The sequence below is a fragment of the Lutra lutra genome, chromosome 15, assembly GCF_902655055.1.
Source record: "Lutra lutra chromosome 15, mLutLut1.2, whole genome shotgun sequence".
NCBI classification, from domain to species: domain Eukaryota; kingdom Metazoa; phylum Chordata; class Mammalia; order Carnivora; family Mustelidae; genus Lutra; species Lutra lutra.
Window position 1 is genome coordinate 21,119,242 of NC_062292.1, and position 10,857 is coordinate 21,130,098.

A 10,857-nucleotide genomic window follows, 5' to 3' on the forward strand; every position below is an offset into this window, starting at 1 on the left:
GGCAGAGACTGGAGTGAAGCAGCCAGGAGGGAAGGAATGTCCACAACGACTACACAGAAGCTGGCAGAGGCAAGGAATTGACTCTCCCTCAGGCAAGGAATGGGGGAGTGCAGGGTGGCCTTGCAGACACTTTGATTTCCACTTGATGAAATGGATTTCAAACTTTTGGAGTCTAGAACAGTGAGACAACACATTTCTATTGTTTTAGGCTACCAAGTTGTGGTAATTTATTAACCAGTAGCCACAGGAACTAATGCACACCAAAATAAGAAGAACTGTAGGATAAAGTACTTAAAAATCCACTAGATTCTTATAATAAGAAAATGTACTTGCTATTACTTTAAAATTCTAAAAATAGTTATTCTTTTGTGTTTACTAAAATTTGTCACATCTAAAACATTTTCCTAACACAGTTTGCTATTGAGTGTTAAAGTGTAATAATTTTCATAATGTTAGCATCAAAGATTGCCTTTATACACCTTGATTTTCCTATGATAAGCTAATCCTGCAGGGAAAGGAAACAAATTCTGTTGGGTTGAAAAAAAAAACAACAACAAACAAACAGGAGACATTTTGCTTATAGGTAAGATTTGCATGAGTTATAGAGCTGTAATAAATTTTCCTTTATGGATAAGAAAATGTTCTTGAAAAATAATAGTGACATTTCTTTAAGGAAAATGCTTCAGAATAAATATGAGAAGATTTTCTATCTCTAATTATGCTACTTGGTAAAATACTCAAGCTTTTTTAGAATACATGGACCAGGGGGCACCTGGATGGCTCAGTCATTGGGCATCTGCCTTCTGCTCAGGTCATGGTCCCAGGGTCCTGGGATCGAGCCCTGCATCGGGCTCCCTGCTCGGTGGGTGAGGGTGGTGTGTGCCTGCTTCTCCCTGTCCCACGCCCCCACCCCCCGGCTTGTGTTCCCTCTCTCGCTGTCTCTCTCTGTCAAATAAATAAGTTAAAAAATTTTTTAAAGATTTTATTTATTTATTTGACAGATAGAGATCACAAGTAGGCAGAGAGGCAAGCAGGCTCCCTGCTGAGCAGAGAGCCCGATGTGTGGCTCGATCCCAGGACCCTGAGATCATGACCTGAGCCAAAGGCAGAGGCTTTAACCCACTGAGCCACCCAGGCACCCCAGTAAGTAAATCTTTAAAATAAAATAAAATACCTGGAACATCGTAATACTTGTAATAACATTTCTCTTGTGCATAGTGCTTCTCAGATACACACACACACATAGTAATCCCCCCTTATCCACCATTTTCGCTTCCACAGTTTCGTTACCCACTGCCAGTCGCGTCCGGAAGCAGATGATCCTCCTCCTGACGAATCATTGGAAGGTCAACCGTAGCTTAACTTTACATCACTACGCCTGCGTCATTCACGTCTTTTCGCTTCCTCTCATCCCATAGGCGTTTTATCATCTCCTGTCATCACAAAAAGGGTGAGTACAGTACAATAAGATATTTTAAGAGAGAGAGAGAGAGCACTTTACATAACTTTTATTACATTTACTGTTATAATTGTTCTATTTTTTATTATTATCATTGTTAATCTCTCACTGTGCCTAATTCATAAATTAAATTTCACCATAGGTGTGACTATGTATAGGAAAACATATCCTGTATAAGATTTGGTATTATCCATGGTTTCAGGTATCCACTTGGGGGTCTTGGAATGTGTCCCCTGCAGAGAAGGGGGGACTCCTGTATTCCCATTTACTCCTTGCAACTACTAGGTGAGCTGTGCAGAGCAGGTATTTTTATTTTTCTTGTTGTACAAATAGGAAACAGTGATGCCCACAAAAGTTAAATGACTGGCCCAAGGTCACACACACACACACAAAAAAGGTAGCTGTTAGCTTTGAAATTAGAAACTACTAAAATCTATACAATGCTGTTTCTAGGGATCTGGATTTCCTTAGCTACCCTCAACAAGGTGTATTAATATTTGTGGTAATTATGCCATGGCTCATTACACTGTGGTTCTTGTGGCCTCTTTCATTCCATCTGACAGGCATTTGCAAGCATCTATTGCATGTCTAGAACCGTGCTAGTTAGTATGGGGTCCTTTGTAGAAAATGCTGGACACGGTGCTTGCTCTCAGAGAATGCATATTATGAGGGAGGAATACCTACTTAAATGGAGTGAATAGTCAGAGAAAGAATAAAATCAAAGGCCACAATCTGGGAGACTTTATGCAGAAAACCTTGAATGGATCTGATCCAGAGGGGTGAAAGGTGGAAAAGCATTCTGAGAGGCACCAGATGTGTGTGTGTGTGTGTGTGTGTGTGTGTGTGTGTGTGGTGGGGGTGAGAGTGAATGGGCAGAAGCGTAGAGGCTGAAACAGCGTGTGGACTTGGGGAAGTGATAATGGGATCTGTCAGAAGCACAAAGTGTGTGTGCTGAGTAATGGGAGCTAGGCTTCGTGGTGCCCACCTGGCTTCAGAGTTACACAGCAGCTGAGAATCTTTTTAATATTTCTGTGAGCACTGCACCCTAAAAAGTAGGGAAAAAGCCATACTCCTATCTAAACATTAAAACACAACTTAAAAACCTCTCTTTCTTTCTGTTCAAGTCTCCTGTTCTAGTCCTACAGACATAGCTCCTCAGAACTTACAGCTCTTCTCCTGGGTTTTCTGAGGATCACGTGTGTGTGTGTGTGTGTGTGTGTGTGTGTGTGTACATGCTCATCCATGTCTGTAGGTGTGTGTCAATGTATTTGCATACCAGGTCATAAAGTTCCTCTTAGGAAAATGTTTTCAGGATGCAAGGTGAAGACATAGTCTGCAAATAGGGAAATCAAAGTAACACTTACATAATAAAGTGACAGAATTTAGGAGAAGGGGTTAGCAGGAGAAAGAGGGGAAGGAAGGAAGTAGAGAAGGGAAGGTAAGAGCGGGGAGGGCAGAGCCTGAGGAAAAAGTACAACAGGTACCTTGGGGCTAGGGCAGCTAAAGGACTCTCAAGAACAGGGCTAAAAAAGGAAAAAAGAACAGAGCTATTTAATTTTTACTTTTAAATTATTTTCGGTGCTTCCATGCAATTCTTCACCATTGCCTTGAATCTTCCATAAAAAGTCATACCCAGGGACGCCTGAGTGGCTCAGTCAGTTAACGACTGCCTTTTACTCAGGTCATGATCCCAGGTTCTGGGGATCAAGCCCTGTGCCGGGCTCCCTGCTCAGCAGGGAGTCTGCTTCTCCTTCTCCCTCTCCCTCTCCCCCTGCTTATTCTCTCTCTCTCTCTGTAAATAAATAAATAATATCTTTAAAAAAAATATTTGTACCCAGAGCCTTGAGTCGGTGATACTTAGGAAGGCACATACAGTGTGTGTGAAGGAAGCAGGGTCATGTCTAGCATGAGCGGTGTAGCTCTCATGCAGTTCCAAAGTGGTTGGCAGACCAAATTAAGTTGGAGCCATTGGTGACAAAGACAAATGTAGGTACATTGTCCTCCTTCCTCCAGTCCCTGCAGGAAGTGGGAAGGATGCCGAGTTTTCCATTTCATGGAGCTTGGGGCTCCAGCCAATTTCACCTGAACCATGTAGGACATGGTAGCCCCTGCTTATATGTGGGTTATACCAGCTTGTGGTCACTCACAGTGACGCTTCAGCCTCTGCTTCTTGGGGCTCTCTGTCACCAAGGAAAGGCCTTTCTGTTTGCTGAAAATCACCAGGCGAGTTAGCCAGCTCCTGGAGGAGGAGGTAGAGTTAAATTGGCTAAGGGTAGAGTCTCCAGAGAGTGACTCAGGTTTGGCTTCTCTTGGCTCTGGAGCCTATTTTCTGTTTACCAGGGAATTAATCATGGTTTCCAAATTGGTCTGCCAGGACGCCAGCAGGACTGGTTAAAGAAAGCAAAGGTGCTGAGTTTGGGATTTTTCCATGCCCTGGTCAGTGATTTTCAGCAGGAAAATGAAGGGATGGGATTTTTCCTTTCTAGCCTTTCAATGAATTATTGAGGGTCCTATAATTCATCTGATTCTGGTCGCTTGTACCAGAATAAACTCATCAGATTTATAGCAGCTGAGGTGAGATGCCTGACTTCTTTCTTTTTTTTTGCTCAGGATAAGAGTGAATTTGTAGTGTTTATTAACCAGATTTGGTAGATATTTGATTTAATTCACCCTAGCAACTACTTAATAAACAGCCAGCATGTGCTAGGATACAGAAGGCTAAAGCTGACATTTACAACGATCAGGGAGGGTTTGGAAATATATAGAAAATAAATAATAAAAGAAAGAAAGAAAGAAAGAAAGAATGAATGCTTATATACATGCATACATACATACATCTTTAGTCCTAAAATGGGTTTGAGCCTTTTTGCTATATTCATTACAACCCTTTTAGGATATGCTTTTTCATATATTTATATAGAAGCAATGCATCAACATAATATCTTGCGCACTTGACAGTGACATAATGGAAGAAGTCTTTTTATTTTTATTTTTTTTAAATTTTGGAAGAAGTCTTTTTAGAAGCAATAATGGTCTTGCTCTCATTTGTTGGGTTGTTTACCATAGGGGGTGGTTTGATTGCTTTGCACTGTTGCTACTTCCACAGATACCAAGACAGATTCCATTTTAAATTGAGGACAAAGAAGCTCTTGAAAACATGAGAGATCATTTTTATTTTTTATTTTTTTTAAAGCTGGGTAGAACATTGCTTGTCCAGTATTTTTTTTAAATTTTTGAATTTTTAAAAAGATTATTTATTTATTTATTTATTTGAGAGAGAGTGAGAGAGAGAGCACAAGCAGGGGGAGCAGCAGGCAGAGGGAGAAGCAGGCTTCCGCCAAGCAGGGAACCTGGTATGGGACTTGACCCCAGGACCTTGGGATCATGACCTGAGCCGAAGGCAGACACTTAACTGACTGCGCCACCCAGGCATCCTGAGAGATCGTTTTTAAACAGAGAACTTATTTTTCAATTAGCTAAAGTGACTTTAAGTAATCTGTGATAATGGTGCTTCCGAATTTAATATATAATATCGGCAAGAGTAATCTCTAGCTGGGAAAATGGTGGTGTTAATCTCACAAAGATTTATATTGTGAAGTAGATTGGTAAAAGAAACGTGTGACAGGTCTATTATGGTATTTTTATAAGTTTTTTCTTTCAAAGTAGTAAAAAAATGAGAAAGAATAGATAAAGGAACAGATTACTGTATTATAACATTGCTATTTGGGTCCTGATTAACCTGCATCCCTTCAACCACTTGTATTATATACATTTGCATTTGCAACACAAAGGGACTAGCATTATTGTGATATATGCTATGATTAGAACATAGCTAGCTAGATAGACAGACAGACGGACAGACAGCAAAGAAGTACTCTTGCTAACTTAATCTCCAAACCCTACTGATGCCTGAAATGCCCCTTCCTCCATAGTGTTGGGCATAGTCCCTTTCAGCAGTGTTTTGCACGTGTGCTCTGGACAGTGATGCTACCTTAAGGAGCACTAATCATCAGAAAGTGTGGCATATTCGAGGAGCATGTTTTCACCTTTTGTGATACCTTTCCTCTGTGCCGTTAACCTGGCACTTCTTACTGGGCAAGAATGGTGATAACCAAAAGTCCATTCAATATTCCTGACTGATGAGATAGAAAAGAAAGACCAATAATGGTAAATATTGGGATAATCATTCTCACACACTCTTCTGGATCTGACTTATGCTTGCAGAGGTCAATCACACAGAGCCATTGAGGATAAAACTGGCACATAAACTTGAATTCCTCAATCTGAGGTTGAGGGTTAAGGAGTCTAGCTTCCAACTACTCTGTGGACTTGCTGAATCCTGGGCCTCTGTGATGACCAAGTGAAAGGAGGTTGGGATTATATCAGAGTTGGAAGGCTCCTGAATGCATTCCTTAGGAGCTGTAAACTGTGGTGTTTTAAATAAGGCTGTTTGGAAAATCTTAAAGAGTTGCCTGCTCTGTGTCCATGGAAGGCAGTGTCCATGGAAGCAAGAGTTAAACAGGAGTATTCAGTTAAGGGAAACCTTTTAAAAATCATTTTGAAATCTATGGTTGGAAAGGCTTTAAAGGTCATCTGATCTACCTCCCCATCTGCTCTAAGGATTCCTCTACAGCATCTCTCACGAGTTATCATCTACTTTCTGCATGAACTCCTATCATGAAATGGAATATACTTAAATACCCATTTTGGTAGTAGCCTTTTGAGGAATATTTACATATTCCCCTCACATAGTTATAATCTTTGAGAAACATTCTCTTCCGTGTGGTAGCCAAATAACCTTTTCCTTCTAGATTTCACCATTTTTGTGCAAAAGCACACGCTAGAATCTACAGAGAGAGGAGAGGATTGAATAATACAGAATCAAATTCTGGCTTTAAGGACATTTCGGTCTAGTGGACGAATTTAGGCAGAGGATGCACTTTGGGAGGAATAATCAAGGAAATTTCAGAGAAGAGATGTTATGTGAGCTTAACCTTAAAGTGTGGGTAAAATTTGGAAGGAATTTTCCAAAAATGGCCTAGAAAATAAGCAAAATTCTATCACATGGGAGAATAATGCAGTAGAATTCAGGTTACTTGCTTAAGGACTCTTATTTCCCAGAAGACAGAACCGGGAACTTTCCATCAAAGGACTTGGTTTTGGGAATGTATATTATTGCACTCTTTGATTTTTCAAAGATAATGTTAGTAGTTCTCTTTTTCAACAGAAGTTTCCTACTAAATCATATTTCCTCTCCCCAGAGTGATCTTAAACTGAATAGAAGAAAGGAAGTAAATAGGGTTCCAGAAAGCAACCTTAAACCCTATTTATTTTGAAAAAATATCCAAAGGAGACATTTTTAAAGGTACTTTTGTTCAGAACTTTTTTAAAAAAAAGGAACAAAAAGGCAAGTAGCCCAGATATTGTCCTGTAGAATACAAATGCCATCTAAGAGGGAGAGCCTTGGCATACTTACTCTGCAGAAGTTTGAAGTCTGAGGTTTTTTGATTTACATTCCCTGGATGTGCCATATGGGTTACTCATGGCCAGAATATAAGCTCTTTTATTCATCACCCCCTTCCTTGGGCCAGTCCAGACCCAGATCTTCTGTGTCTCTTCGGGTTTGCTTACTGAACGCAGAGGAGGGATATGGTCAGTGGCTAAGCCACGGCATAGAATGCTGCCTCTTCCACCACTGACTCACAAGGTGGCTGGGCCAGCTCACTTCCCCTTCTGAAGTTTCTGTTCCTTTGTGTATAATGGACAATTTTCACTTCACTTCATTCCATGGAAATAAATGTGTATATTTGTGAGTATTTTTTGAGACAAGAATGGTAAGGAGAGTAGGCAAAGCACAGAATCACTTTCAATTCTATTACTGTTGCACCAACACCAACCCCGGGATAGTCCATCGAGGATAAAAACAACTTTCTCAATGTTGGCTTGTTTATTGCAGGGTAAGAATGAAATCTTGGGCTAACCAACTTATATTCCCATGTTGACTCACTTCCTTACCCTCCTCCTAGCTGCTAGAGCAATAGGGCCAGTTGCCAAAGGGCTTATTTTGCCTTCCCCAGCCAGGGTTGCTGTTTTGTCCTTGAGTTCAGTCCACAAGCTAGATTCTTACTCTTCTACAGATGCAGAGGTGCATTGCTTTCTGCAATAGGCTGTTTATAGGATGAGTTTGGTGAATAGTAAATATCTTCAAACAAATCAGATTTCTCCCCTAGTTGGATTTATTATTTCAAAAGAGTTTCTTCTTTGTTTTGAGTTGACTTCTTAGGAAGAGCATAGGAATAAGAAATAGATTAAGCTACCTATTCTGGTTGTGTCTGTAATTAACTATGTGACTTTGGACAAATGGCACTCTAAAGTCTTGCTAGTTTATGATCTGGCCATATGGAGCCTCAGTTTTGCCATGTCTAATATTTTGGATTCAGATTAGGTGGTGTTTACAGTCTAAATATGGAATTCTCTAACAATTTCAGCCATCTATGATACTGTTACTTTATATATCTTGTTTTTAGTCTTTTCTTGAGGAATTTATGATGATAATTATTAACTCTTGAGAATTAATTCAAAAGATGAACATATGAAAGTTAAACAGCAGTAATGCGTTTTACAAGCAGGCTTCCTATTTAAAATTGTAACTTAAGGGGCGCCTGGGTGGCTCAGTGGGTTAAGCCGCTGCCTTCGGCTCAGGTCATGATCTCAGGGTCCTGGGATCGAGTCCCACATCGGGCTCTCTGCTCAGCAAGAAGCCTGCTTCCCTCTCTCTCTCTCTGCCTGCCTCTCCGTCTACTTGTGATCTCTCTCTGTCAAATAAATAAATAAAATCTTAAAAAAAAAAAGAAAAAAAATTGTAACTTAAAAAAAAAAGATTTTATTTATTTATTTTATTTGAGAGACAGAAAGAGAGAGCAGGAGTGTGACCAGGGTTCGGGGCAGAGGGAGAGAGAGAGAGAGAGACTCAAACAGACTCCGAGCTGAGCATGGAACCTGATCCAGAGCTTGATCTCAGGACTCTGAGATCATGACCTGAGCTGAAATCAAGAGTAGATCACTTAACTGACTGAGCCACCCAGATGCCCTGTAACTTGTCTTTTCTAACAAAACATTGGACCATATATTTTTAGCAGTTTGATACATGTTGTGCACAACCTGGGCCACCTGCTTAGCTCTTCAGTCAACAGACTGCTCTCCATGCTTAGTTCCGTAGTGATTTGTATACCTGCGGCTTTAGATGCCAACTCTTCATCAATTCCAGTAGATCTACATATCCAGCCCAGGCTTCTCTCCTAAAATCCAGACTTGTATTATACCATCAGTGACATCCTCATTTGAATTTCTAGTAGGAACCTCAGACTGAACGTGTCCAACACAGAATGCCTCCTCTCCACTGCCTCCCAAAATGCCCCCCACACCCCCCTGCTGCTCCCCATCACTGCTGGAGCAACTTAGACCTTCCACATGCTCACGCCACAGTTTGGATGTCATCCTTACCACTTCTCCTCCTCTCACAATCCACTGTCTCCTAATTAGTCTCCCTGTTTTCTGCCCCCATTCTTTTATGAATCATTTTCCAAACAGCAGCCAGTCCAATCCATTTACAAATGAAGTCAGAAACCATGTCACTGGCCTGCCCAAAGCTCCTTAACTTATCTGAGTCAGTAGTTGATTCTTGATCACTCAGAGCACAGGCAGAAACTCGGGCCACGGTACCCTTTTCGATTTCATCTCTGGTCCGCCCCCCTCCCCAAGCTCACTAGTCCCTGCCACGTCACTCTCCCTGGAGCTTGCCAGACATGTCGGTCCCCGGGCCTTTGCATTTGCTGTTTCCTGCCCTGAGATGTTTTCCCCACAGATAATCCTCAAAGCTCCTGCCTTGTCTTGCCCAGGTTTTTGTTCAAATGTTATATTCTTATTGTATTCTTCCCTGAACTGCTTCCCTTACCTGCCCTCAATTCCCCATGCCCTGCCCCTGTTTTCTCCTGTCACCTTTTTCTGACCTTTTCCTCCATAGTTCTTGTTACTACAAAATACCGGGTTTCTCTGCCTTGGCACTATTTTTTTTTTTTTAAGATTTTATTTATTCATCTGAGAGAGAAAGAGAACATGATCAGGAGGAACAGAAGGCAGAGGGAGAGGGAGAAGTAGGCTCCCTGCTGAGCAAGGAGCCTGACTCCGGGCTGATCACAGGATCCTGGGATTATGACCTGAGCGGAAAGGAGACATTAACCAACTGAACCACTCAGGTGCCCCACCATCTTGGCACTATTGACATTTTGGAATGATTCTTTGTTGTTGGGGTTTACTCTGTGCTTTGTAGGATGTTCAGAAGCATCCCTGGCTTCTTACCCAGTAAATACTAGCAACTCTTTTCTTCTTCCCAGTTGTGACAACCAAAAAGATCTCCAGACATTGCCAAATGTCTCCTGGGGAGAAAAATCATCCCTGGTTGAGAACAGCTGATCTAATACAATATGTGCTTTTCCTATTTATTCACCTCCCTTTCCTACTGCTACAATATAACCTCCATGAGAACAGTGATTTTTGTCTCTGTTCACTGCTCTACTGCGAGTGCCCAGAATAGTAAGTGCTTAGCAAATATCTAATGAATGAATGAATGAATGGGCTCCTACCTCATGCCTCTGTCCTCATTAAGCTGTAGTCATACAAGCCTTTCTTCTGCCTCTTGTACATCCTGAACTGATTCTCACCTTCCTGTCTTTTTCTTTCAGTTTCTGCTTCTGGAAAGCCCTATCGACACATCATCACATAGGGATGGACCCCAGCTTGTTACTCAGGTCCCTACTCAAATGTAACTTGCTCAGAGAAGCCTTCTCTGAGGACTCTCCCTGCCTGCCAGAGATACTGTGTATCATGTTACTGTGATTAATTTCTTCATTACATTTATCTCTGCAATTATTTGTTTTATGTAGGTTGAATTATTCTTTGTTTACATGGTGAATTTCTGTTTTTCTCTCTCTTACAAGGATGCTCTCTGAGCCCTCAACCTTATCCGCTTTATTTATCATGGCAGCCCCATAATTAAAACAGTTCCAGGCCGATAATTTGTGTGCTGATTGAATGAATAAGCCTATCTCCTAAGCAATTTCAGCGTGGAAGAGATTCTCAGTAGTTAGAAGTGAAGGGTGTTGTGTCTGTCAGGGTTCAGTTGCAAAGAATAGAATCCATTTTAGCCAGTTTAAGCAGAAAGGGATTAACTGTAGCGTGTGGTTTATGGAATCCCTGAGAGTGCTGAAGAAACATCCTCCAGATTGGGCTTTCAAGAACAATCTGGAAAGCCACACACTGACTGACCCCCCAAGGGAGTGTTCAGGAGCCCGCTCTCCTGCCGAACCAGGAAGCTGAAGTGTCCGCTGCTGGCTCTGAGA

At 41.4% G+C, this 10,857-nt stretch overlaps 1 protein-coding gene across 1 annotated transcript in view; it reads left to right on the forward strand.

Moving 5' to 3' along the window:
* The window catches only part of LOC125085558 (serine/arginine repetitive matrix protein 1-like), a 48,171-nt gene extending 37,812 nt beyond the window's left edge, over window positions 1-10,359 (forward strand). Inside the window, exon 3 of the mRNA XM_047704041.1 lies at window positions 10,201-10,359. Coding sequence (XP_047559997.1) covers window positions 10,201-10,284 — 84 coding nt within the window. The 3' untranslated portion in view covers window positions 10,285-10,359. The remainder of the gene's footprint in view (window positions 1-10,200) is intronic.
* The last annotated feature ends 498 nt before the right edge of the window (window positions 10,360-10,857 follow it).